We start from the raw sequence: 24,289 nt of genomic DNA, 5'->3' as shown, positions 1-24,289 counted from the left end.
TCTATATCCTAGCCTGGACCTGTAGTCCGGCGCCATCCCGTACTTCAGATGACCCTGTCGCTACCTTGCGCACGATCTCGCCAGCCATCAGGGCAATGTCCTTGGCCAATGCACGTCCGCCCTCTGACTTTGAGGACACCAGCCACAGCCGGCAGCCCTCCGCGACGGCGCCACGCTTGAACTGCACTTCCTCCAGGCTTTCTCCCTTTGGCCGGCAGCCCAGGATGAGCGAATCAATGCCCTGGAATAATGCTGTGCTCGAAAGCGGACTTGCTGCAGTATCCCTGATGATGAAGTCGGACTGTGAACACGCGGCAGCAGCGTCCTTCCCGATGATGACGCGCAGTCTGAACTCGCCCTTGGACTGGACTAGCTTCTCGTACGCGCGCATGTAAATCGTCTGGATGAGCTCTGATGCTTCCGTGACGGAGGCTGGCTGCGCGCTAGTCGGTTTGGCCCAGATCGAGCAAAGTTGGGGTTGCGCCGGCTTCGTGTCGTCGAGAACCGTCAAAGGGGCCAGCGATTCGTCCTCTGTCACAACGGTAATGTTTCCCAGACGCGAGCACGTCAGGAGATCGTCCAGCACCTCGGCAGTCTTTTCGCCTGAGCCAACAAGAGACACGTTGAGCCGTGGCTCATTGGCTCCTCGCAGTTCGTTACGCCTGCTGGGGTACTCGTCCATGGAGATAATCCGCTGCCCGGATAGGAAGTCAACATTCGGTAATGGCTGCGCAGCCGGACTGCTCGCTCTCGATGGGGAGGGTGCGACAAGACTCCTCGCCCGCACCACGTATGTCTTGCCTGCGCTGTCCTTGACGGCCACCTTCCAGCTTTGCACAGCATCTGCCTCAACTCCGGGCGCTACACCAACGACTTCGCTGCCATAGCGGACTTCGTCTTTGAAGTGCTCGGCGGACCACCTCATGTAGTCTTCGAACTCTTCTCGTAAAGGGTTGAGACGATCCGAGTTTGAGAACTCGATGAGACGTTTACGAGCGAGCAGATAGTTGACATAGCTGAAAGCAGTCCTTGGGTTGCGTAGAGTCGCCAGGTCGTACATGAAGGGGCTCTCCATTCGCGTTCTCGAGATGTTGGATGTCGATCCCCATGAGAAGGATTTATTCTGCTCGACGAAAAGCATTTTGGACGGTGTCTTAGACTCGCGATTGGCGATGGCTGTGGCGAGTTGAGTTGCGCCAAAGCCAACGCAGACAAGGTCGTAGTATGGCGATGAGTCTGCCATAGGTGCGGCAGTCGTTGCGTCAATTGCTCTTCTCTCGGTCGAAGTCATAATGGAAGGATGTTTGGTTGATCTGGAGCAAGTATCGATTGTCGCCCTCTAGATTTGTACAGCAAGAAGGTGTTTCAGCGCTAAGAGATATAGTATCACAGCGACATAACTCGATTGCACAGCTCAGGCACAATTTGCAGACCCCGCGCACTGGCCATCATCAAGGTATACTGATGCCCACGCTCGAAACAACGATGTCACCAATGGCTAGCGTCGCCGGTACTCAATGCGCGATACATTTTCGTCCACTGACGCCGACCTGCATGGGTTTGTGGAAGCTAGACTCAGGCCCACATGGGGTGGATCAGCCACCAAATCGGAGCTTTCCTCACGCCACCTCTTGACCACAACCCTGTGACCAGATTTCCTTGCCGGAGAATGGGTAACAAATCCCTCTAAGCCTGCGTAATGCGGTGGGCTAAGCTATACCGGATATTAGGAACGACCTCGGTTAAACATTCACGCATCGTATTCTGAGCATCTTGAACGACTTCAAGCATCAGGGTTATAGCTTCTCGTACATTGCTGTCGCATGCTCAACTTTGTCTTCAGCTCCTTCTTCATCGTCCTCAATTATCATCTATCATTATGGCGCAGCAAGCAAAGCCGGATACCGCGAAAGAACCGCTCGTTCTCAAGCTTCCTCATCCATACCTTACGGCATACACTGTCGTGAATGTGGCACCAGAGGGCCAGCCTGCTAGCTACCAAGTCCAGCTATCTTCATCAAACACCACCAGCAAAGGCATCGCTCCACCCACAACCTTACATAACGGGACTGTCACATTCAGCGACGTCGCGACCTTGAGCCAAGATGCTGTTCCACCGATGGGAGATAACAGTTCTTGGGCTCGCACTCGACGATCTCCATACGTGACAGTTACGTGGACCCAAGATCGTCCATCTGTCCCGCAGCTCTGGCTCATCGCCTACGCGTTGGTCTCGCTGCACCCTCTAGTTGAGAACTTCCGCGTGCTATTGTCAGGGAAGGACTCTCAAGCACTAGCCCAAGAGCTATACGCCACTGGTTTGTTTCATTCGCATCCAAAGGGTTCCAACGCGTCGGCACCTCACGATGGCCATCTCCTCTTCCGCGGAACATTCTGGCAGGGCGCGGCATCTCCATTCGGTGCTCGACCAGTCTGGGCACCACATCTCGATGCCTCAGGAAAGCCGATCGATAGGCGGTATCCTCCCTTCCCGTTCCAGAATGCACCATCAACACAGTTTCCGGCGCTTCCACGGCATACTCAGCATCCAGTTCGGGAACCGAAACCTGAGCCGGGCTCGATCATCTATAGCCGATGGGTACCACATCTGAAGGAGCACTTCACGATGGTGGCTCTCGACTACACCAATGACGAGCATCTCCGCCTTTTCAACAAGTGGCAAAACGACCCACGTGTCGCTGCGGGATGGAACGAAACCGGTACCCTGGATCAGCACCGTGAATACCTCCGAAAGCTGCATGAGGACCCCCACGTCCTCACCATGTTCGCTGCCTTCGACGACATACTATTCGCGTACTTTGAAGTTTATTGGGCGATGGTAAGTCAAGATCTCGTTCGATCCATTGTAGCATTGAACTAATACATGTCACAGGAGGATCACATGGGCGCCCACTACCAATCCTCGCCCTATGACCGCGGAAGGCACTCACTCGTCGGAGACGTCCGGTTCAGAGGACCGTATCGTGTCTCAGCGTGGTGGTCTGGCCTAATGCACTACATGTTCCTCGATGAGCCGCGCACCTGGAACTTGGTCGGTGAGCCCGCCGCAACGAGTAGCACGGTGCTAGCATACGACTTCGCCCACGGCTTCCACGTTGAGAAGCTCATGGATCTTCCTCACAAGCGCAGTGCGCTGATGATGGTCAACCGCGAGAAGTTCTTCACGTTGAGCCCATTCACCTGGGACGGGGAGAAGAAGGTTCGCCCAAGCCTGGATGCAGGCGCGAAAGCGAAATTGTGATTTGGCATTATGCGCTCCTTTCTCGATACCATGTAGCTATACCGCTTTCCATTAATGTAAAATGTGCCCATGTTCAGTTTCCGACTCAATGCGTGAGCCATTTCCCTTTCCGAACACGTCGGAACTAGCTTCCGCGCCCAAGTACCGCATCCCGGGTTTCGCCTGGAGACGGCTGCAACATTTGTGTTATGCATTAGACAGCTTCCGCAACGCGTTCACAAGCAAAATTACAACAACTACAATTCTCCCGGCTATTCGTATATCCCACGCTAACCCATGGCACGCACGTCACATATGACATGACCTCACCTCCGCTCCATCCAATGAACGTCGGTCTGCACCCCGGCCTCCTCGCTGCAGCATGCGGATCTGATAATTAGCCGCAATGTTTTTATCTGATCCGTCGGTGCATGGCGCCCAAGCCAGTGCGCACCGCCAGTGGACGGCGGCATACGCCTACATGGATGTCTTCGACCGCATTTTCACGCGCGCTCGGATGACGGTCACTACTATGTGGAGATGTGGTGTGGATGCAACACGTAACGGTACTGCAGCGACATGACAGGACAGGCCCCCGCGGGTTACAATCTCGAACTGGTAGATCGCTACGCCGATGGTGGATGTGGATGTGGATGAAAAAAATTATCAGATGCACCGGCATGACACCTGGGCGCCTGATGGGGCAGGCCAGTAAATTATCTGATCCGCTGGAGGTTATTGCCCAGCCGGATACAAGGCGATAGAGCATCCTTCCCACTCTCCACACCTGCATCCAACGCCCCATCCCATGCCGGACGCCTTACTCGTACTTTCCATCTGATAAAAATTTCTTTTGATCTGATAAAACTTTGCTCTGCATCAATGCGCCTTTTACGAGGTGGAGGAGGCCCACCGATGTCGCAGCTGCTGTACAGTAGGTGGTCCGTTTAATCTTATCAGATCAAGATCGAGCGCCCGACCCCTGTCAGTCTACTACCCCGACAATGGTGGCTTCGCCGCTTGCTGTCCTCGGTCCCAACATGCAATGGGAACGAACTACACTCACGGGGGCGATGCGACTTGAGCGTCGATCTTTGCCTGGTGCGAGGAAGGAAAATTCTGCCCATCACTTGATGGTGCCTTGTTAGCCTGGCTGCGGCGTTGCGTCCGGAAGGAGCAGGGCTGAGCGAGAGGCCGGCGATGGCGTGGGTAGTCGATCGAAACGTGAGTGATGGCCCACAGACGCGTCGTTTCGAGGGCTCCGGAGACGGCGAGTTGGGAGGGCGAGATGGGTTGCCCTGTTTGTGCTCTTAGATCCGAGCCATCGGCGAAGCACCGTCATTGAGCTGTTGTTATCGCTGGATGCTATGGCTGAAGTTACTACCGACAAAGTTCATCGTCGAGTGATTGATTGCCTTTGGGTGTTGTTGTATACTATTGCTTCTTTATTGTTTTCTTTCTACGCCTTCCATCAGCTTAGTCGCCAGCTTATACCCACCGTCGCGAACTCTTAGTTTTGAGGTAGCATTCGGATCGCTTTCCGCATTCGACCACAGTACTTCGAGACACTGCCAGTGAGGGAGCGACATACACACATCGAAATGGGGGAGATATACGACCAATCGCGGAATGACGCATTACAACGTCTGAACCAAACTCTGCTTCAAATCGACCCTTACATCCTACCTCCATATCCCAACCTCTCCATTGTCGCAGGACCATTGGACCCACCACTACTTCAACTAACACTATCGCAACTGCTCCAGCGGCAGGTCGAGTGCTACCCGGACAATGAAGCCGTCGTCATTCCCTGGACAGGTGCGCGGTGGACGTACAAGAAGCTATGGGAGGAGTCAAGTTTGCTCGCAAGAGCACTACTGAAAGAGGGAGTGCGGCCGAGAGATAGAATAGGAATCATGAGCGGGAACTGCGAGAAGTACATTGCGCTCTTCTTTGCGTGTGCGAGAGTAGGCGGCATCTGCGTTACCCTCAACAATACGTATACGGCGACGGAGATGGAGTATGCGCTGAAGCACACCAGTAAGTTGACTTGACGTATGACATGGAAGAAAGACTGACCATGGTAGAATGCAGAATACTGTTTACTACACCTACGATCGCGCGATTCGACAATGGGCCGTTGCTTGAGAAGCTCAGTCAAGACGATATCAGCTCCACACTACCAGACCTCAAGACCGTGTGCCTGATACGCGGTCAACACGACAGCTTCATCTCCTACTCTTCCCTTATCGAAGAAGCCCAATACATTCCCGAGCATATCCTAGACATCTTCGACGGCATAATAAGTCCCTACGATGTCGTAAACCTGCAGTTCACGAGCGGTAGTACTGGCAACCCGAAGGCTGCCATGTTGACACACCAGTAAGTGTTACCATATTATCTCAGATGGCCCTTTACTGATGTATACAGCAACCTCATCAACAACTCCCGCTTCATCGGCGACCGCATGGATCTCACACCGAACGACACCCTCTGCTGCCCACCACCTCTCTTCCACTGCTTCGGTCTCACCCTCGGTCTCCTCGCCTGCCTCACACACGGGGCGAAGATTGTCTTCCCAGCCGAACAATTTGATCCAGTTGCCTGTATGCAGGCTATCGACGCGGAGCGCTGCACAGCCTTACACGGTGTACCAGCTATGATGGAATCTATAATGGACGTGCCACGGCCGGAAGGCTGGACGAGCGATCTGAGGACAGGCATCGTGGCGGGAAGTCCGGTGCCGAAGTGGTTGATGGAGCGCATGGTCAACGAGCTTAACATGTCGGACTTCACGTCTTCGTATGGGCTCACCGAGGCTAGCCCGACGGTGTTCAACGCACACACAACTGACTCGCTGCATGCGCGGTTGACTACTGTCGGAACGGTGCTGCCACACGCGCGCGTCAAGATCGTCGACCATCAGGATCGCGTCGTGCCCATCGGCGTCAGAGGCGAACTCTGCGTCGCTGGATACCAAGTCTGCCGCGGATACTGGGAGAATGCTGAGAAGACGGCGGAGCTCATCGTTCGCGACGAGTATGGCGAGCCTTGGCTTCATACTGGTGATGAGGCGGTTCTAGATGTGGATGGATACTGCACCATCACCGGGCGGTTCAAGGATATCATCATTCGAGGTATGTGTCTCCCTTCCGACAGCATAACCCTTGAGACCTGCGTACTGATGAGATGTTAGGAGGCGAAAACATCTACCCCCTCGAAATCGAGGAACGTCTCGTCGCACACCCATCCATTGCCCGCGCGATCGTCGTGGGCGTCTCGCACCCTCGCTACGTCGAAGTGCCCGCTGCCTTCCTCCTACACGAGCCCAACACGGATAAGCCAGACTTGGCTGAGGTGCAGGGCTGGGTGCGGAAGGTGCTGGGCAGGCACAAGGCGCCTATGCATATCTTCTGGTTGGGAGAGGACTGCGATTCCGAGGTGCCGTTGACGGGTAGTGGTAAGATCAAGAAGTTTGTGTTGAAGGATGTTGCGGAGGGTTTGTTGAAGCCCGCGGAGGGGAGGTAAGCACTGTGTCACGTGCCGACGTGCCGCGGATGAAATTTAGCGTGTTGCGGTTTCGCGCAAACATCACTGTTCTTATCGCGACTTCATCATCGTCTTTGCGCAATTACTTCTCTTTAGCTGTACACACCTTACCGACTTTCTGAATTATTTCATACCTCTTGCTCAGACTCTTTCCCCCGCTGACAGTCGTTCCTGTCGTCCACAACTTGACGCTCCACGGAGTCGCACAATTGACGTCATGTCGTCGTCAAAGCTACACCATTGCCAATGCTTTGTTTTGGCTCACGCGACGCACTGGACCAATGATGCACCAGCTATTACATGAACCCGTCATGATAATTGACAGTTTAGGCATATACAACACTATGTACCTCCACGTGCAGCTCCTACGCTCCCTCCACCTGCCGTTAAGACATGTCGCTGTCTGCCCCTCGTCTCTTCCGTATCTCTCTCCTACGAAACACCGCACGAGTATCCTCCATACGTCTAGCTTCATATAGCAGACTCGCGCCCCGCCTACAGCAAACACCGAAATACGCTTTCGCAGGACAACGAGCGAATATGGCGACCGTGAGCGGCGATGCGCCAGTAGCCACGGCCAAGACTTCGAGCCCACAACACTTCATGTGCACGAGCGGAGAGACGGACCCTGTCTGGATTCACCACTTGCCGTACAAGAGCATCCCCAAGTTCCCCAAGCTTGACAAGGACCTCGAGACGGACGTCTGCATTGTCGGCGCCGGCATCTCCGGTGTCTCAGTTGCTTATGAGCTCGTCACTCGTGGCCTGAACGTCGTCTTGATCGAAGGCCGAGAGGTACTTTCAGGTGAAACTGGACGTACCAGCGGTCATCTCGCCAACGACCTAGACGACGGCTACACTGCGATTGCGAAGAAGCACGGGGACAAGGGCGCAAAGGCGGCCGCCGAATCACATACCTGGGCGCTCAACCGCGTCGGCGAGATCTCCAAGCAGCTGGGCATTGAGTGCGAGTACCGCCATCTTCCCGGCTACGACTTCTCGCAATACCCCAAAGACTCAAAGGACCATGCGAGCGACATCAAGACTCTCATCGAAGACGGCGACAAGGCGAAGGCGCTCGGTATCCCCACGGAATACAAGGAGGGTTTCAAGCTCAAGGGATGGGAAGGCAGCATTGATCAAAGCGATGCCGTCATATACCCACAGCAGGCGACGTTCCATCCCACCAAGTACGTTGTTGGTGTGCTCGATTTTCTCAAGCAGCAGTCCAACTTCTCGTGCTACACCAACACTCGATGCATCGACGTGCAGGAGAAGGGCGTAGAGATCATGGGCATGGGCCACAAAGATGTCTACGTCAAGACAGCCGACGGAAACACCATCAAGTGTGCTGATGCCGTCGAGGCTACTTGTGTCCCGCTTCAGAAGCTCTCTGTCATTGCCGAGGAGGAGTACTTCCGCACCTACTGCATTGCTATTCGCGTACCCAAGGGTTCAGTCGAAGACGCCCTAATCTACGATTCGGCCGAAATCTACAAGTACATACGTCTCACCGAGTGTGACGAGAAGGATGACTACATGGTCGTGGGTGGAGGTGACCACAAAGTTGGCCAAGCCGACACCGTCGCACCCTTCAAGGAGCTTGAAGAATGGACACGCGCCCGCTTCCCACAAGCAACCACAATCGATTACAAGTGGAGTGGTCAGGTCTTCGAGCCCGTCGACCACATGGCGTTCATCGGCAAGAACCAAGGAAACAAGCACATCTACATCATCACCGGTGATTCTGGCAACGGTCTGACTCACGGCGTCCTCGCCGGAAAGCTTATCGCAGACTCGATCACTGAGCAACCCAATTCCTGGATCGCCGCCTACGACCCCAAGCGTCTAGCTTCCATCGCAAAGTCCGCAACCAGCATGATCAGCCACGACCTCCAGATCAACGCCCAGTACAAGCGCTTCGCTCAGTCGGATATCAAAGACATCGAAGACCTCGTACCCGGTGAGGGCGGTGTTCTCAACACCAACCCCACTAACCCGCTCGCTGTGTACAAGGATGAGGGTGGCCAGGTTCATAAGTTCTCCGCGCTTTGCCCGCACCTGAAGGGCGTGGTCTGCTGGAATACGACTGAGAAGAGTTGGGATTGCCCGGTTCATGGGAGCAGGTTTAGTAAGGATGGTGTGCAGCTGTGTGGGCCGGCGAAGATGGGTCTTGGGCCTGCGAATGAGAGTGGTGAGAAGATGCAGCAGCAGGCTATTAAGGGCTGAGTGTTTGATGCGATTAGTCTCAGGCGGCGAGTACGGTAAAGTTACTTTATGAATGGAAAAACATATTTCAAAGTATCATCACGCTGTTGCGTCATGGTGTCATTGGTGTAGACTGATTTAAATCTGAGCACAACCACAGGTCATGCAGAACGCTCTTTGTGTCAAACCTCTGTAGAGAAGCTTTTGGCTTAGGAGAAGACAGCAAGCCACTCTAATTGCCTGGCAAACATGCACCTGCCTCTTACCATCATGACAGAAAATATCACATCCTCTTTCACTGCCCTTTCACGCTCACCTCCACCCATTCCCCCACAATCACTCACGTCATACCAATAACAACGCGCACTCTCACTTACACACAACATCCCATATACTCAAAACATTCTATACGAATCTTACCTACCGTCGCCAATCACCACCTCCACACTCGCTCGCTCGCTCGCTCCTGTAGTCCACTCCTTCCGCGCACCCAAAATGGCAACACCAAACCGCAACCGCGGCCGCAGCTTCCAACGCGTCGACCGCGCGCAAAGCATACTCTCCGACTCCCAAGCCTCCTTCCACACACCGCGTCCCACACCCCCACCGCCACCTACACGCAGCGGCCGCGGCGTACGCGCCAACAGCACCGTCAGCGACGCGCCCTCGCTGCTCGAACAAGACACACCCGGAAGGTCCGCGAGGAAAGATGCAGCAGCCGCAAAATTATCCGCACACTACCACTTCGCGCCCACAGTCCCGAATCCGTTTGCAGGGACGCTGGAGGCGAGTTTGGACGCGATACAAGCCTGGGGCCGGATTCACAGCAACCTTGGGATAAAAGGGTTGCATCCGCTCATGGACACTTTACTCCGGCCAGTGGATAACAAAACAGACTGGCCGGCTCTATTCAGCGCGCTTGAAGATAGGCCCGCAGGTCGTTTCCGGTATCTGTGTGAGGAGGTACTTTTCCTTGTCACGCGGACGTTGTTGCCGGAGGGGATTGTGCAGAACAGGGCGCTTATGGCTAGGCTTTATGATAAGAAGAAACAGCTTGCTATGCGGTTGGTGCTACGGTATGATATGTTGAGGGAGTGGAAGATGAAGCATGGGGCGACGGGTCGCGAGATGCCTGTTGCGGTTGCTTCGGTGCCGCCGATGGGAGTACCGGCGCCGGATCCGGTTCCCGTGAGCTTCCCTGCGAAGTTTCCGCATAGGAAGGCGCGGCTGCCTAATATCATTGCGACGGTGATTGCGGCGCCGGCGGGAGGGTATGGGACGCATGGTGTGATAGCGAGGATGAAGCATCATGTTACGGCTTTGGATGACTATCTCTTGTTGAGCGATGAAGAGGTGGTGGGGCTGAGTGGTATCGCGCTGCTGGAGAGGGTGTGGCAGGTTCTACTGCATTGGCAGTGGTTGAGGCAGAACAATGAGATCCTGGAGGAGATGGAGGTGCATGGGTGGGAGGAGCTGGAGGGCAAGGCGGATGAGTCGGAGTGGATTGCTGATGATGTGAAGAAGAGTGCGCAACCTGGGAGTAAGAGAATGAGAGAGAAGGAAGATGAGTAAGGGTCGAGAATTGCAGGTGATTGCAGGCTGAGAGCTATGAGTAGGGAAGCTGCTGCCAGGAAGACTTGCAGATAAAGAGGTGCGCTGCGCACTACAAAGCGCCTAGTCGATGGACGCTGCTGTTCTTGCTCCAGCGACGGAACGTCTTGCCTTTCCACCAAAAGAGAATACCAAACGAGCACCAGAGCGTAACAAGAGCTGCGTTTGTCATAATGGGCGAGATAAATCTACTACAGTTAGCAATGCTCTTTCAAGATCAGATTTACGCGTCTTACCCAACCTCTTCACTCCACGGTGTGATGAATTTGCCAAACCCATAGCCCCAAAGATTCTTGTTGACGGTGATGGCGACGAATAACGAGCCTGCAACGGGCTTGTACGAGTCAACAGCATATGTACTGACGATACCAGGTAGCGCTGCAACCTGTATACCAGCGCATGTGTAGCCGATGATGATGATAGCTTCCCAAGGCCACTTGCGCTCATAGCCTATCGCGACGACGATGTTACCAATAAACATGATGATGACATATGGTATCATAGCTGGTAACCGCATCTCCGGTTCACGAATACCATTGTTCTTCCTGGTGCTCCTTGCAGACACCCAATCGCTGAGTGGGCCAGCAGTGAAAAGTCCGATGAATGCACCCAGCATGATAGCGAAGTTGGTAAAGCCAACAGTCATAGGCTTCATGTTGTAGGGAGGTAGGGCGAGGACTTGGCTTTGTGTAAGGTTGATGGTGAGGAAGCTGGAGCATGACCAACTGACGACGAAAGCGGCGAACTCGACAATGGGGAAGGCGAATAGCTTCCAGGGAATCCAAAGGTCGAGGAAGATGGAACGGAACGGGTGGGCGTTTGGTTGGAAGATCTTCCACTGCCATTTGCCAGGTTTGCCGCGGCCAAGGAAGGGGTCTCGTTGAGCTGTCTCGGACATCTCTAGGCCGGCCGTGTTTGGCAAGACGGAGTTAGCTGTGTTGATGTGCTGGATTGGATTTGTCTCTTTCTCGCTGTCGGAGTGGTTAATATCTTCCTGGGTAGTCGCTCGTGTCTTCTCTTCTAGTGAACTGGGTTTCTTTTGTCCCAAATGCTCGGGCAACGCGCGCTTGAACCTTGTTTCTGGGAACATAAAGACCACCATCAAGAAGGAAAGGCCGAGGATGCCAGTATTGAGCCACCAGAAGCTGCGCCAGCCGACCGTCTCGGTCATTGATCCAGACACGATGGGACCGACCATCAGCGAGCCCATGTAGACTACCCAGTAAAGAGTGTTCCACTTCCCACGGTCGTGCAAGAAGAAGATGTCGGCGATGATCTCGGGCATGATGGTCTCGGCCGGTCCAGCACCAATGCCATTGAGGATGCACGCGCCCATGAACGAGTTGTAGGAGTTGGCCTTGGCGCGCCATATCGAGGTACCGAAGTTGATGAGTTGGGATGCGAGATACACCGGGCGACGACCGAACGATGTGCTGATTGGAACCCTAGCATTACTAATTAGTCTTTGGCCCCTGTATCATGGTCTGATGGTACTTACCAGATGAAGTTGCTAAATCCCAGTACCAAGATGCAAACACCAGTGAATTGGACTGCACCCGCCAGATCGGTATTGAAAGCTTCTATCAGTGCCGGAAACATTGGTGCTAGAGCCAATGGACCAAACCCTTGCGTGAACGTGGCCATTGATGCCGAGATGATGCATGCCATCTTCCAACCGGTACTCCAATTGAGAGGATCGTTGGGATCATCGCTGGGTTGTGGAACGAGGACTTGGCGATGCGCTCCTTTGACGAAATGGTGTGAGCCTACATCTGCCATGACCTCCGTGCCGGGAAGGATTTCTGTGTGAAGCTCGGCTTCGAGCTGCCGGCGTTCCTGAATTTCTTAGCACTGGGCGGTATCAATCATCTTGAAAACTTACATCTTCGTTATAGTCGTGTGCCTCCATCGTGATCAGAGCAACTGGTGTGTGAGAGGCTATGGTTGTGCTCAGACCAAGGATGCAGCGAGGTACTTGTATCGCTTGCTGTACGAAAAGGCGCACCTCGCGGGCCTATTCTGACTCAATCTGGAATGTCGGTGCTATTGCGATTCGACTTCGAAAACCAGCCGGAGTGCAAGTCAGACGTGGCTTGCCATAGAGCGCGTGAAGATGTCGGCAGGATAGCACCGTGAGCACCTCTCGTGATCCGGCAATTGTAGTCGGAGCAGAATCCAAGACAAAAGGTTACTAAAATGTGTAGACAACGGCCGGCCGATCCTCCGCTGAGCGTCTGGCTACTTATCGCCCAGCCTGGTTTCCAACAGCCAGGTTCTCCGCATCTTCCGCACGTGAAGGGCCTGCGTGCCGTCTCATCGTTCATAGCACATCATCTACGGCACATATTGGCGCGCGCTGTCCAGTCATGAGCCTTGAGCACGTATTAGCCTCTGTTTAGCCCCGGTACGTCGACACATACCCATGTTCGCAGCGTTGTAATCTCGACCCAGGTTCCGGGATCGAGCGGCAGCGGATGAAGTGGGCGGCAAATGTCTCTCGAGCACGCTCAGCCACGCTGCGCGAGTTCACGCGAGGGTCAAGCTGACCGCACGGGAATTTGATCGAAAGAGTGATGGTTTGGTGATCGTGAGTGAGGTTTGACGACTTGTGTAACTGCCGAGCCACGCTACTTCGCGCTACGTCACTAGTGCGATGCGGGGAAAATAAGGGGAAGCCGCCACGAGAAGACTAGAACGCCGAGCTTACGACACCAACATTGACAGTCCAGCGTCACGATATCCCGCATGTCAATACGCCTCTCGACGGTATTTTGCTGCTGGTCTCTTCAGACCATCTAGGCTACAGCACAACCAGGTTGCTGCGTCTTCATACCGTGCGCGTCATAGCCTTATTTCCCATCGTCCTTTAACGTCTCTCATTCCAAAGCTCCCACGAGTCTCAATCTTCGCATACGAACCGATCGTGTACTTTGGGATCGTAATCCAAATAGCCTGCATACGGTTGCCATGAGAACTCGAAATTGGCTTTCTTGCCGAGGGGAGGTGGACCGAATTCCTTCCACCAGTGGCATGGCCGCTTGCAGACGCATGCAGGAGGGCTGGTAAGGGATAGTCAAAACACGTGCTAGCAGCAGCAGCACAACGACAGAGCAATGAAGGTGACTTACAAAGGTCGCTGTAAGTAATCTGATATGATAACTTGTCTCTCGACGGAAAGATCATGGAGCGTACCATTGCGCTCATCGTACAGGATTGCCTCCCACTTGGTACGCGTGCTATGCTTCACATGTCCCGACATAGACACAGATGGAATACCTCGAAGAGCCTCCAGCGCGAGAGTGAAGAACCAATCCAAGAGAGTCTTTTGACAGGAGATCAGGTTGGCGCGATAGTCCCGTAGCGAGGGAGTCCAAGGGTCTTGAGAGATGAAGCGACCTCGATTAGCCACCTTATGTATCCGCAAGGGTGTAGGTACTTGAAAATGGAGATGAAGATGGGCTAGCGTCGGGATGTTTCTAAGGACGTGGATCGGAGGCCCATCGGGTGACACCATGAGGCGCTGGTCGCTGAACCCTAGGAACATGAAGTAAATAGAATTGGGAAAACCAAGGGAGATGCGACGGAGCCATTTGCCTTGGAAAGGATCAATAGCGTCCGTGAGCGTCCAGAGATCACCAAAATGCGGAACCGTCGACGTCGTGACAAAGTTACGGATCTCCGCTCTCACCTGCTTACACACAAATTGTATGGGCATATTCCCAGGACTTGTGTTTCCTGCCGGGTCGAAGGTGTACTGAGTGGTACGAGCGAAGGTCCGCCAACGCTCACTATACATTTTGTAGTGTGGATAGCCGAAGACTCTCAAGGTAGCCTTTGGCGGGTTTCGACTACGGTCCCACTCCTCACGTGGCCATAGGTAGTACCCGATGATGTGTCCGTATATCATCGAGCGAAGTTCGAAAGGCAAGTTCAATAATCTAAAGGCTCGCCCATTCGCCTGCCACCAGCATTGCTGGTCGTTGTCGAAGGCACGTGGGGGTAGTGTCGCGAGCTTTCCCTTGAGCCAGTGCTCGAAAGAATTCCATTGATCTGAGAGCCCAATCTCGAGGTCGCTCAATAGGCTTGCTACTGGACCGCATGTAAGAACCAAAGAAGGTCGTCGGCGTATATGTAGCTTGTTTGTCATGCCAGCTTCTTCAGAACTATGGAGCGCGAAGAAGGACCCGTCTTGAAGCGACTCCAAGGACATGTCGGCGATCGGGGTCCTCCTCCATACATCGAAGTCAATCTTGCGCAACTCGAGGAGACGGTCCTGTAAGATACGGTAGTCAACGAGCTGAGAGTCGTGTCAGCCTAGTATTCGAGTAACGTTCACGTCGCACGTACAAGCCCTGTCTCCTTGCTAAAGCCCTTAGTTTTGCACCGAACCTCAACCCAATTACGTAGAGGACGCCAGGTACGGCGCTCGCGGACCTGGACACATGCTAGAGAAGATACGTCTGCGATGTCTGACTTGTTCGACAACGATAGATCATAGCGTATCTTGACGTGAGGGGTTCTTGGGCTTGTGCCGACGAAGCTATAGTAGCCGGAAGAAACTTGTTGGATCTTTCGCGGAGACACCTTGAACCCGACCGTTTTCGCGTGGAACCTGGCGCATCCGCGGCGCTTCTCGGCAATGTACTCGTTGATCGTGACCGAGATCAAGTCCTTGAATCGTCAGTATTGCCATACATTAACCTTGTATGAGACGAACTTACTGCTTCTTCGACCGCATTTGAAGCTTCCTGGCGACTCGAGTGTTGTGACATTTTGCCGCTGGGTCTAGGGGTTGAGTACAAAGCGACTGATCATTGTTTGAGAAGCAGTGTTACGGACAGCGGTTTTATACGCGGGCGCAACGAAAGGAGGAGTGTGTGGCCCTTAGGCAGCAATCTGCGTGAAAGATTATGGTCTTCCTCTAAGTCAGTGTGTCAAAGCTTACTCGGGACCCAACAAAGGTAAATTTGGGATAGAAGCCGGAAACTTGTGATTGCTTATCGGCGAGATGATCGTATGTTCCATAAAGCGCGTTGCGAGATTACGATTTGTCGGCTGCGAGTAAGACATATAGGCAGGACATCTACATCGCATTCGTATTGTCTTAACGTGTTCATTCAAAGATATTGTAGGCTACATAGTAGACGATGGTCTACCTGCGCCAGGGCCAGACTCGGTCCAAAGCTCCGTACCTATCACATGCTGTCATAGGTATCATGACTTCTCAGTACCAGGAAGACTTCACAGTCGCACCCTCTCCTTCCTCAGCTAGGACACCTGTTGCACCACCGGCGGGAATTCGTGGAGCGAAATCGTCAGGTACCCAAATCACAGGCCCGAAACTCACCCCATGAAACTTTCTCATGCTGCAGGAGTCGAGTTCGTCACTGAGACACTTCGTATCCTGACAGACATGTCCATACATGCAGTCTGCACGATGGCAACCACTGCCCATCGCGCAAGGGTTCCTCTTTGTCATGTATCTAACCACCTTGCAGATTTGGCTACTGATTTGAGAGTGATCGAAGGAACAATTGCTACCAAAGCGGCATTTTCCTTTCCCGAGATGGAACGACCTGCAAGGCGGGGCGCCACTTCCGAATTTCTCTGCGTATGCTTGTCTATCGGCGGGAGAAGGAAGCTCCATATGGTAGTCTAGACGATGTCCAGTTTCGTTGACGGGTACATGGCCACGTTTTGCGTCTTGACGATACGGAAGTCGAGCTTTTTGACGATGCGCATCCGTGGTATCGTTCGACACAATAGGTTCAATGTCGCAAATGTAGTGAGTGTCGAGGTATGAGAGACCGTGTGACTCGTCTTTGCAAGGAACCTCAACACTGATCAGTTTCTCTATGAAGCGCTTGCGCATAGAGTGCGATGTGAGTGAAGCTAACGGGTCTTTCCTGCGGGCTTTTCGAAGATTTTCGGGATGCTGATAGAATCGCACGGCAGAGGAACGAACACGGCCCCTGCGCCCATCCCGTTTCCCTCGATTAGCGTGACTTTCTTGGAAGATGTGCGCAGCATCGCGAGGTATACGGGTCGTCTCCAAGCAGCGAGGAAGATGTGCTTGCAATTTGAATCGTATCGAGCTGTTTCAAAGGCATCTAATATGGTTAGGAAAGACAGTCCGAGATGTTCAAGTGTCACTCACTAGAGACTTTGAGCTCTACCGTAGTTTCGTCTTGAACGCCGATGAAGTCGAAGTCGGCGTCAATCGAGGAGAATTGAACAGCAAATTGCTGAAGCGGGCGAAGTAGATCATTCTCTAACTTGGCCGAGTCGGCATATAGGCGCACAACCAGTCGAGACGCCCCGAGGGCTGCAACTGCGGATATCCCGATCAAGTAATTCTTAATCGCTTTGTGAAGACGACTCCTGATTTTGAATGGCTTGACTCTTTCGAACTCGGAGTAGATGTGCTCGGAGGATTCGTGGTAGACGTCGTTACAGAACTGAGTGTAGAGTTAGCAGTTGATGATGTAAAAGTGCTCGTCATGTTGAGATGTACTCCAACACTCCAACACGTCCTAGACGGCTACATTATCATCTCCTTCTTTATCTTGCAACGTAGATCGTCGCGTATCCATCTGACTTAGGCTCTGGATAATAGGTACAGGGGAACAGCTTACCGGATGACTATGCGCATCAATCAGCACCAGTACGTGAGCATCGCCGCGTGAGTGGAACTTGGTGACAGTCTGTTCCAACTCCACCGCAGCCTCTTGGAGCGACGTCTTAGACCTTTCGCCAGGATCTTCGTGGGTCGATATGCTATCAGCGAGACTACGCAGTCGCGCCGCCAGCTCAGCGACCTTCTCGGGGCTCGCCATGTTGTTGAGAAGATGAGAGAGAAGCCTCTGGGGCTGGAAATCTCTGTATGGGCGTCTCTGAGATCCCTGTCAAAGCGCGTCGCTCTTCATGTTCACCTTTCACCGCGCCAAGGCGGTGAGCGTGCGGCGATCGACCGATTAGGAAGTCAACATAACAGACGCGACAAAGACGCTCGAATAGATCGCAGTCGAAAGCGGTAGAAGCAGATGGAAGCAATGGTAAAGAGAAGTAACGCAAGAAGTGGACCTGTCGACCACACGTGAGACTGTATAGCAAGTATCAAAGAACTATTGAAGGTCAATGGTGGTCGAAGACAAGGCCTTAAAGGCCGTAGTACTACTTCGGAAGCACTGCATATCTTGACGCAGTGCCCATGCCATCTCCAGTACCAAGACCTAAGAATCGGCCGTCCCAGCTGAGCAGCTTCTCTTCGCATGCTTGATTTGAATGTCTCTTTCTCCCTTTCTGGACAAAACGAATAGCTTTCCAGCAAGCATATGCGATCAAGCACCGTTACCGGCTCGTGGACCCTGGGAGTGTCTGCGTCTACCAAGTGGGCAGCATGGCGAGAGAGAATGGTCCTTAAAGATTTCCATAAAATGCAACGAGATGTCGTGAGGACGTATTTGTTGAAGCGCAACGGAGAGAACTACCCGCACGGTCGGTATCACTAGCGCTCTAAGATGACGATCAACGACGTCATCACCCTTTCCTTTTCCCACAATCCCAGCCACACCGATCCGCGTGGCTGTTCCTGTTTCACCATCCACATCAACAATATTAGAGTACCCTCTCTAATATTATACTAGACTCTTCGCGCCACGCTTCGATATACTCGCATCAGTCTGCCCGCGTGGGCGGAATATCTGCCCCAGCTCCTCTAGGCCAGCGTAGCACGCTCTTGTGGCGAGAGCAGCCACCTGCTCACTACGCGCGAGTACACACACCAATAACGATTGCCAATTCGTTTGCGATCATCCTACAATTTTTCGGAAGCAATACAACTGCCCAGTGTCACTGCTAAGTAGCCCTTGAACGTCTCGCTACGCCGTTTGATGTTATCGGAGTCGACATCGGCTCTGCTGTGTTGCGAGAGGCGCTGCTTCAACAGACCCAGAACAGTCAAAGGCTATAAGAAAGCTGATAGAACAAACATCCCGTTCAAGATACTGCTTGGTCCAGTTTTTGCGAGATTACCGGTGGTCAGCGTGCGCGCCTCATTTTATTGTGGTCTAGTGCCTATGAAACCATCATCCAGGAAGAACGTCTCATTTCACCATCTGGAGCACTTTCACCCACTTTGGTCCCTTTCGGTCTAACGCAACCATTGCGGATCTCTGCATCGATAATACTCGTGTAGGGGCTGTCAGGCCGAGCGGCGTCTGCCTGCAGAACGTCTCCTACGCTCAAGTGCGCACACAAGAATGTGGCTGAGTTGGCCGTGTGGAGTAAGCTCGCGGTACCGGAACCCTCGAGAACGAATATCACGCGCAGATTCTTGTCCGCAGCGACTTGTCCAAAATACTGAGCCATTCGGCATGGAGATACAAGGTTGCTTGTGTGTGTACTAGCCGAGATTGGCACACTAGGGCTTCATAGGTCAGCATGCAGTCAACCCCCCGGGGCACGCCCTTGAATGACTCCACATTTCGCGAACGCAGTCCATTCCATGCGTCATGTTGGCGCGGATGTCACCACTTCCGTAGTCAACTCCTTCCTTTCTTGAATAGCACTGACTATCCCTACTGCGCAACATGGATACCTACGATTCGACTGTCGGTACTGTGTCGCTTGGTATGGTGGTTATTGATGAGATCCACCTGCCAAAACGATCGCCTTTGATTGACGTAGCGGGGGGGCTCCGGAGCTTACTGTATGTATCTTACACGTGTGGCGCTTTTAGAACGCTGATAGACTTACGATAAACAGCAACGCTTGGGAGCCGCCTATTCAAGACCCCTGCGCGATCGAAGACGGTGGGCTGTCTGGCTCTTGTGGGCTACGACTTTCCCGATGCTGTGCGAGAGCAGCTACAGGCCTGGCGGACCACTCTGCACGAAAACGTCTCGCAGGACAGACTGAGCACCAGAGGGCTTCTTGAGTACGAAGATGATACCTTTGGACGTATGTGACTGCCTTGTTCCAGTGATAAACTTTTGAAGCTTATGATCACCTAGCGAAGAAGTTCCGCTATACTACGGAGCCGTTGAATCCATCACCAATCGATCTGGTAAACACGAATCTACTTGGATCGGAAGCATTCCATCTACTTGCACCGCCCGAGATTGTCGAAACACAGATACCAGAATTGATAAAGCTTCGCATGCAACACGGGTTCAAAAGCCGGCCATTCATAGTGTGGGAACCATTTCCAGCCGCTTGCACCAGCCAGAACCGAGCTTCATTCCTGAAAGCCTGCAGACTTGTGGATGTGTTTTCGCCCAATCACTTAGAAATGTCTACCATGTTCGAGGATTCACCCTGCGAAGGCTTTCAGCCTGGCCGACTGGAAACATATGCACTAGAGTTCAGCAAGGCAATCGGACCGAGCGGAAACGGAATCATTATTGTGAGAGCAGGTGAGCATGGTTCACTGACCACTCAACATGCAGCTAAGAGTGTATGGCTACCCCCATACTACGAACCATCGGCGGTCAAGGTTATCGACCCCACCGGTGGTGGCAACACGTATCTAGGCGGGTTTATTGCAGGCTGGAAAGCATCAGGAGATATTCATGAAGCATCTATGTACGGTAACGTGGCTGCAAGTTTTGCTATCGAGCAGATCGGTTTGCCTTCTTGTGAAGTGAGTGATGGTGAAGAGATATGGAACGGTACTCGGGTAATGGAGCGTCTTGCTGAGTACAGAGCACGGCTCAGCTCCACAGGAAAGAAATGAGAAGAATATACCACACAGGTAGAAGAAACCGTTGCAATGATCGACTCGACTGCGCGTTTGGGAGAGGTCCATCTAGATGACAAAGGTTTTGATCCTCCTTCGCTCTCCTCAAGAAAGCCTCCCAGCCTTCATTCCGTTACGACTGAACAGATTTGAGCTGAGACGAAGTTCTTACCGCTACCACCGACTACATCGCGTCATATTCCGGCTTTAACACATCCACGCACAAGTGAGGCTTCAGTCCGCGAACCCACGGCATCACGGAGAATGCTCCGCCGAACTCTACTCGCAACCTAGCGTACCAAACTGCATACTGACGCTACTGTCTAGATGCCGCTGTAGAACGGAGATGCCGCTTTAGATTGGAGATGCCGCTGTAGATTGGAAATACAGACTTCACCAACCCGTTCCCGAGAAGGGGATCCATGTAGCCGCGGGCTCAGCCCTGCCACCTCGTATCGAGCGCCTGTATAGCGTCTAGGATGGATTCAACAGCTCTTGGTGTGACGATTCGTAGCTCACGGAGGAATCCCGCAGCCTCATCACGATGCAAGGCATCCTTCCCCTTCGCCTGCGGTAGATTCGGATATCGCTCGTGATGCGGCTGACAAGACTTGGGAGATATGGGGCAATGAGGCAATACGAGGCTGTGGGCGTCCCGTCCTCGCTATCAGTAGCGCGCGGATAGGTAATCCCGAGCGAGCGATTTACCACCATCTTACAACGCAAGACTATCAGAAGCTTCAAGATGCAGGATTCGCCATTCGAGGGGCTCATGGAGCAACGCCGCCACCCTTCATACTGGGGAATGCTGGGTTCCTGTACATATGCTGTTGCGTATCGTGCAGGAGGCTGAGGAGGCTCAGTAAGTCACGCGCCAGGGTTCCCAAAGGATGATAGTTGGATCGTCAAGCATGAGGGGTTGGTGAAGGCTTTGCAGCCGTATGCCTAGATCTCTCCCAAGAAATCCTGACAGGACTAATGCACGCACACATGCAGAAGTCTCAGTTCCATGCGTCTCAGCTTTCCACTATAGGATCGCGATCATCAGCGCTCTATCACGTTTGAGAATCCCATTGGGTACCGATTGGGTACCAGAAAACGCTACCCCACCGTTGGAACGTGCATCTCCAGGGCTTGTTTTGTAATCTGACAGAACGGGACGCTAAAATCGCCGATCACTCCGCAACTTCCCACTCTTGCACGTTTGCCCTGCTGCTGCCACGACTACCAACGTCAAGAATACGTTTCCACGATACCTTTCAGGATGTCCGACACTCAAGTCTTGGGCTCGATTCCGCTTGTTATTGGTACGAACTGAAACGACGACATGGCGGCGCGCATTCCGGTTCGATACGGAGTCGAATACCGAATAAATAGAGGAATGCCTTTGCCGCTTTGTCTCCTCAGGCAGCTTTGTAAGTATTCAGGAGATATGTATATAAAAGTATGAGCTCGTGTCTGTTCGTCAGGATGACCACATTCGTATGTCTCTTCAGAACAACTTCTAGTAGCACGTCTACTCCACAAGACATCTACCCAAAAAGAGAGCAACACCATCTTTGTCATCATCACAGCTATTCCACTTTACAGTTTCTACCAGGACACATCTTTGATCCCAACCATGCCTTCGTTCCTAATGAGAACTTCACACGGTCTCATCAGCATCTACGACTCAAATCTCAAGAACGACCAGCCCGCCCTCCTTCTCCTACACGGCAACGCCTCATCCTCCAAACAGTTCCGCCATATCATCGAGTCGCCCACCATCAACAAGGGCTGGCGCATCGTTACTCTGGACCTCCCCGGCCACGGCTGCTCGTCCAATGCCCCTGATGTCAAGACAACGTACTGTCATCGTGGCTACGCCGACCTCGTTATACGTGTCTTGCAGCACCTCAGAATCGAGTCTGTGGTGCTCATGGGCTGGAGTCTGGGTGGTCACATCGCGATCGAAATGCTTCCTTGTCTCGCTCATGACGATCCTCCCATGGTGGAAGATGCACCTCGGATCAGCGTCAAAGGGCTCATGCTTATCGGTACCCCGCCCTCGCGTGGCGCCGAGCAGATGGCTCAAGCGTTCAAGATGCCGGCTGGTGGTCTTACCTTCGCGGGGAATAGAAATTGGGTCAATTTGGAGGCTGACCTTTACCTGAGACACGGTGTGGCAGCGGGCAAGGAAGAGTTCTATGAGAGGTGGATGTTGGAGGATGCGAAGCGGACGGATGGGCGCGCGACAGTCTTCATAGCTGATGCCGCGACTGGGACGAAGGATAGCCCGCCCAAGGGTTGCGATCAGAAGCGTGTGGTGGAGGCGACTGATGTGTTGATCGCGGTCGTGAACGGAATGGAAGATCAGTTTGTCAACCTGGATTATATCGATGAGGAGGTGAAGTGGAAAAGGCTCTGGAGGGGTGAGTGCTTGGGCTTATCTGGGCTCGGGCATGCGCCATTTTGGGAAGATGCGGCAGGGTTTGAGAAGGTGTTGGAGGAGTTTTTGGACGATTGTGAGGAGTGGGAGGGTTCGGATTGTGATTCTGCTGTAGGTATTTAGTCTACCATGTTCATAGTTTCTCTCCATGTACGCAAATCACTGATACCTAATGCATATGTAGTATCCACTACTGGTTCTTGTTGAATGTGCTGGTTCTATAACGCAGGCACGGCGCGGCTGAGTAACACCGTAGATAGTCGCAATGCAGGTGTATTTCCCAAACACCTTTGCTCACAGTATGTAGCAGGTAGTATCCGCTACAATCCCATCATAGTCGTGAGCATGTGCATTGGAACCGCCACATCGCATACTATAACGTACACTAATTGCTGACAACCATCTCGATACGAGGACATGTGATCGCAAGTTCGCTTCTGGCGAGGTTTGGATGGGGCGTAACTAGTCAGTGTCCATGGAAGCGCTAGGTCTACCATTCCGAAAGCTAGATCCCTGTACACGTCCCGCCTGATCTACGCATGTCTGATCTAATTCTTACGACCTAACAGGGCGTAGTCCCACTCCTCTTGATACTTTCGGAAGAAATCCCGCTCACCAATAAGGTGCTTGCCCATGAACGCCTCCCAATGCTCGCGCTTTTCCCCACCCTGAGTCATGGCCTCGAGCTCTCGCGCTCTCCGCATGCGAACCAACTTCTCCGCGGTCTGCTTCAGCATCTGTTGTGGGGCGACATATTCAAGTACACTCTTGTCGGGTTCTTCGCGATTCATATATATTTCGGTGGCCGTACGTATCGTTTCCAAGGTTCTACTATCTTTGAGGTAGAAGACCCCGTCTTCGCCTTTCCAGGGAACTATGACATGCTCCCACTCATCAGCTCTCATCTTTTCCAAGCCGTGTGTAACTTCGAGGCGTTTGTACCAACCACGTTCACCCTTAGCGATAGTTCGCATCACTTTGTGCCGGTTTTGGCCTTCCGTATATTTGATGAGAGTGTTTTTGAGCACGGCTGTTCTTTTCGCGTATCTTCTCAGGGTAGATAGACCGAACGGAATAATCGCCGCGAGAGACGTGTCGTCGGAGGCCGAACTGGTCTGACCAGCACCAATGGATAACAGAACGGCGGGCTCACTGTCGTCGCCCCAGAGCGAGGCGGCTTCGGAATAAGCACAAAAGCTGGGGTTGTTCTCAAGTATGCCGCCATCTTTGAGGGTTAAGCTACCATTAGGGCCCATTACTTCCAGCGGCTTGAAAAATAGGGGTGCGGCAGTAGTTGCTCGACCGGTCTGCCATGTGCGCAAGTCAGGAGGATCTTTGTTGTAAATGGGAACCCATGGCGGAAGCGTGTCAGGGTTGTAGTGATGATTGTACGTGCGCAAGAGAAATGTCTCGTGCTGTTGGCTTGAGGAGAGCGTTGTCAGGCATACACTGGATAGTATGTGGATCAGCTTTTTTCTCACGATCATAGTATCGATGCTGACTCACGTTTGGC

At 53.0% G+C, this 24,289-nt stretch overlaps 10 protein-coding genes across 10 annotated transcripts; 5 read left to right on the top strand and 5 right to left on the bottom strand.

The window, feature by feature from the left end:
* Position 1: 1 nt before the first annotated feature.
* J4E86_006294 (uncharacterized protein) lies at positions 2-1,243 on the bottom strand (the record flags this gene model as incomplete). Its single annotated transcript, XM_051446824.1, has 1 exon — positions 2-1,243. The coding sequence occupies one exon, from the start codon at positions 1,241-1,243 to the stop codon at positions 2-4; it is 1,242 nt and encodes a 413-aa protein (XP_051302399.1).
* Positions 1,244-1,879: 636 nt separating this feature from the next.
* On the top strand, positions 1,880-3,262 carry J4E86_006293 (uncharacterized protein; the record flags this gene model as incomplete). Its single annotated transcript, XM_051446823.1, has 2 exons — positions 1,880-2,839; positions 2,894-3,262. The coding sequence occupies 2 exons, from the start codon at positions 1,880-1,882 to the stop codon at positions 3,260-3,262; spliced, it is 1,329 nt and encodes a 442-aa protein (XP_051302398.1).
* A 1,580-nt stretch (positions 3,263-4,842) lies between these two features.
* J4E86_006292 (putative NRPS-like protein biosynthetic cluster) lies at positions 4,843-9,019 on the top strand (the record flags this gene model as incomplete). Its single annotated transcript, XM_051446822.1, has 5 exons — positions 4,843-5,281; positions 5,329-5,623; positions 5,672-6,378; positions 6,438-6,765; positions 7,273-9,019. 5 exons carry the CDS (start codon positions 4,843-4,845, stop codon positions 9,017-9,019), a joined length of 3,516 nt encoding a protein of 1,171 aa, XP_051302397.1.
* Positions 9,020-9,493: 474 nt separating this feature from the next.
* Positions 9,494-10,570, top strand: J4E86_006291 (uncharacterized protein; the record flags this gene model as incomplete). The annotated part of the gene is made up of 2 exons (XM_051446821.1): positions 9,494-10,387; positions 10,415-10,570. The coding sequence occupies 2 exons, from the start codon at positions 9,494-9,496 to the stop codon at positions 10,568-10,570; spliced, it is 1,050 nt and encodes a 349-aa protein (XP_051302396.1).
* Positions 10,571-10,661: 91 nt separating this feature from the next.
* Positions 10,662-12,518, bottom strand: J4E86_006290 (uncharacterized protein; the record flags this gene model as incomplete). Its single annotated transcript, XM_051446820.1, has 4 exons — positions 10,662-10,797; positions 10,846-12,054; positions 12,108-12,445; positions 12,492-12,518. The coding sequence occupies 4 exons, from the start codon at positions 12,516-12,518 to the stop codon at positions 10,662-10,664; spliced, it is 1,710 nt and encodes a 569-aa protein (XP_051302395.1).
* A 2,423-nt stretch (positions 12,519-14,941) lies between these two features.
* Positions 14,942-15,381, bottom strand: J4E86_006289 (uncharacterized protein; the record flags this gene model as incomplete). The annotated part of the gene is made up of 2 exons (XM_051446819.1): positions 14,942-15,280; positions 15,331-15,381. 2 exons carry the CDS (start codon positions 15,379-15,381, stop codon positions 14,942-14,944), a joined length of 390 nt encoding a protein of 129 aa, XP_051302394.1.
* A 1,377-nt stretch (positions 15,382-16,758) lies between these two features.
* J4E86_006288 (uncharacterized protein) lies at positions 16,759-17,445 on the bottom strand (the record flags this gene model as incomplete). The annotated part of the gene is made up of 2 exons (XM_051446818.1): positions 16,759-17,067; positions 17,245-17,445. The coding sequence occupies 2 exons, from the start codon at positions 17,443-17,445 to the stop codon at positions 16,759-16,761; spliced, it is 510 nt and encodes a 169-aa protein (XP_051302393.1).
* A 2,465-nt stretch (positions 17,446-19,910) lies between these two features.
* On the top strand, positions 19,911-20,345 carry J4E86_006287 (uncharacterized protein; the record flags this gene model as incomplete). The annotated part of the gene is made up of 2 exons (XM_051446817.1): positions 19,911-20,025; positions 20,059-20,345. The coding sequence occupies 2 exons, from the start codon at positions 19,911-19,913 to the stop codon at positions 20,343-20,345; spliced, it is 402 nt and encodes a 133-aa protein (XP_051302392.1).
* A 1,624-nt stretch (positions 20,346-21,969) lies between these two features.
* Positions 21,970-22,899, top strand: J4E86_006286 (uncharacterized protein; the record flags this gene model as incomplete). Its single annotated transcript, XM_051446816.1, has 1 exon — positions 21,970-22,899. The coding sequence occupies one exon, from the start codon at positions 21,970-21,972 to the stop codon at positions 22,897-22,899; it is 930 nt and encodes a 309-aa protein (XP_051302391.1).
* A 425-nt stretch (positions 22,900-23,324) lies between these two features.
* J4E86_006285 (uncharacterized protein) lies at positions 23,325-24,032 on the bottom strand (the record flags this gene model as incomplete). The annotated part of the gene is made up of 1 exon (XM_051446815.1): positions 23,325-24,032. One exon carries the CDS (start codon positions 24,030-24,032, stop codon positions 23,325-23,327), a length of 708 nt encoding a protein of 235 aa, XP_051302390.1.
* Positions 24,033-24,289: the final 257 nt, after the last annotated feature.

Source organism: Alternaria arbusti (genome assembly GCF_024043155.1).
Source record: "Alternaria arbusti strain BMP 1465 chromosome Unknown scaffold_7, whole genome shotgun sequence".
NCBI lineage: Eukaryota > Fungi > Ascomycota > Dothideomycetes > Pleosporales > Pleosporaceae > Alternaria > Alternaria arbusti.
The sequence above is the reverse complement of the archived record's forward strand: the minus strand, read 5'-3'. Positions and strand labels throughout refer to the sequence as shown.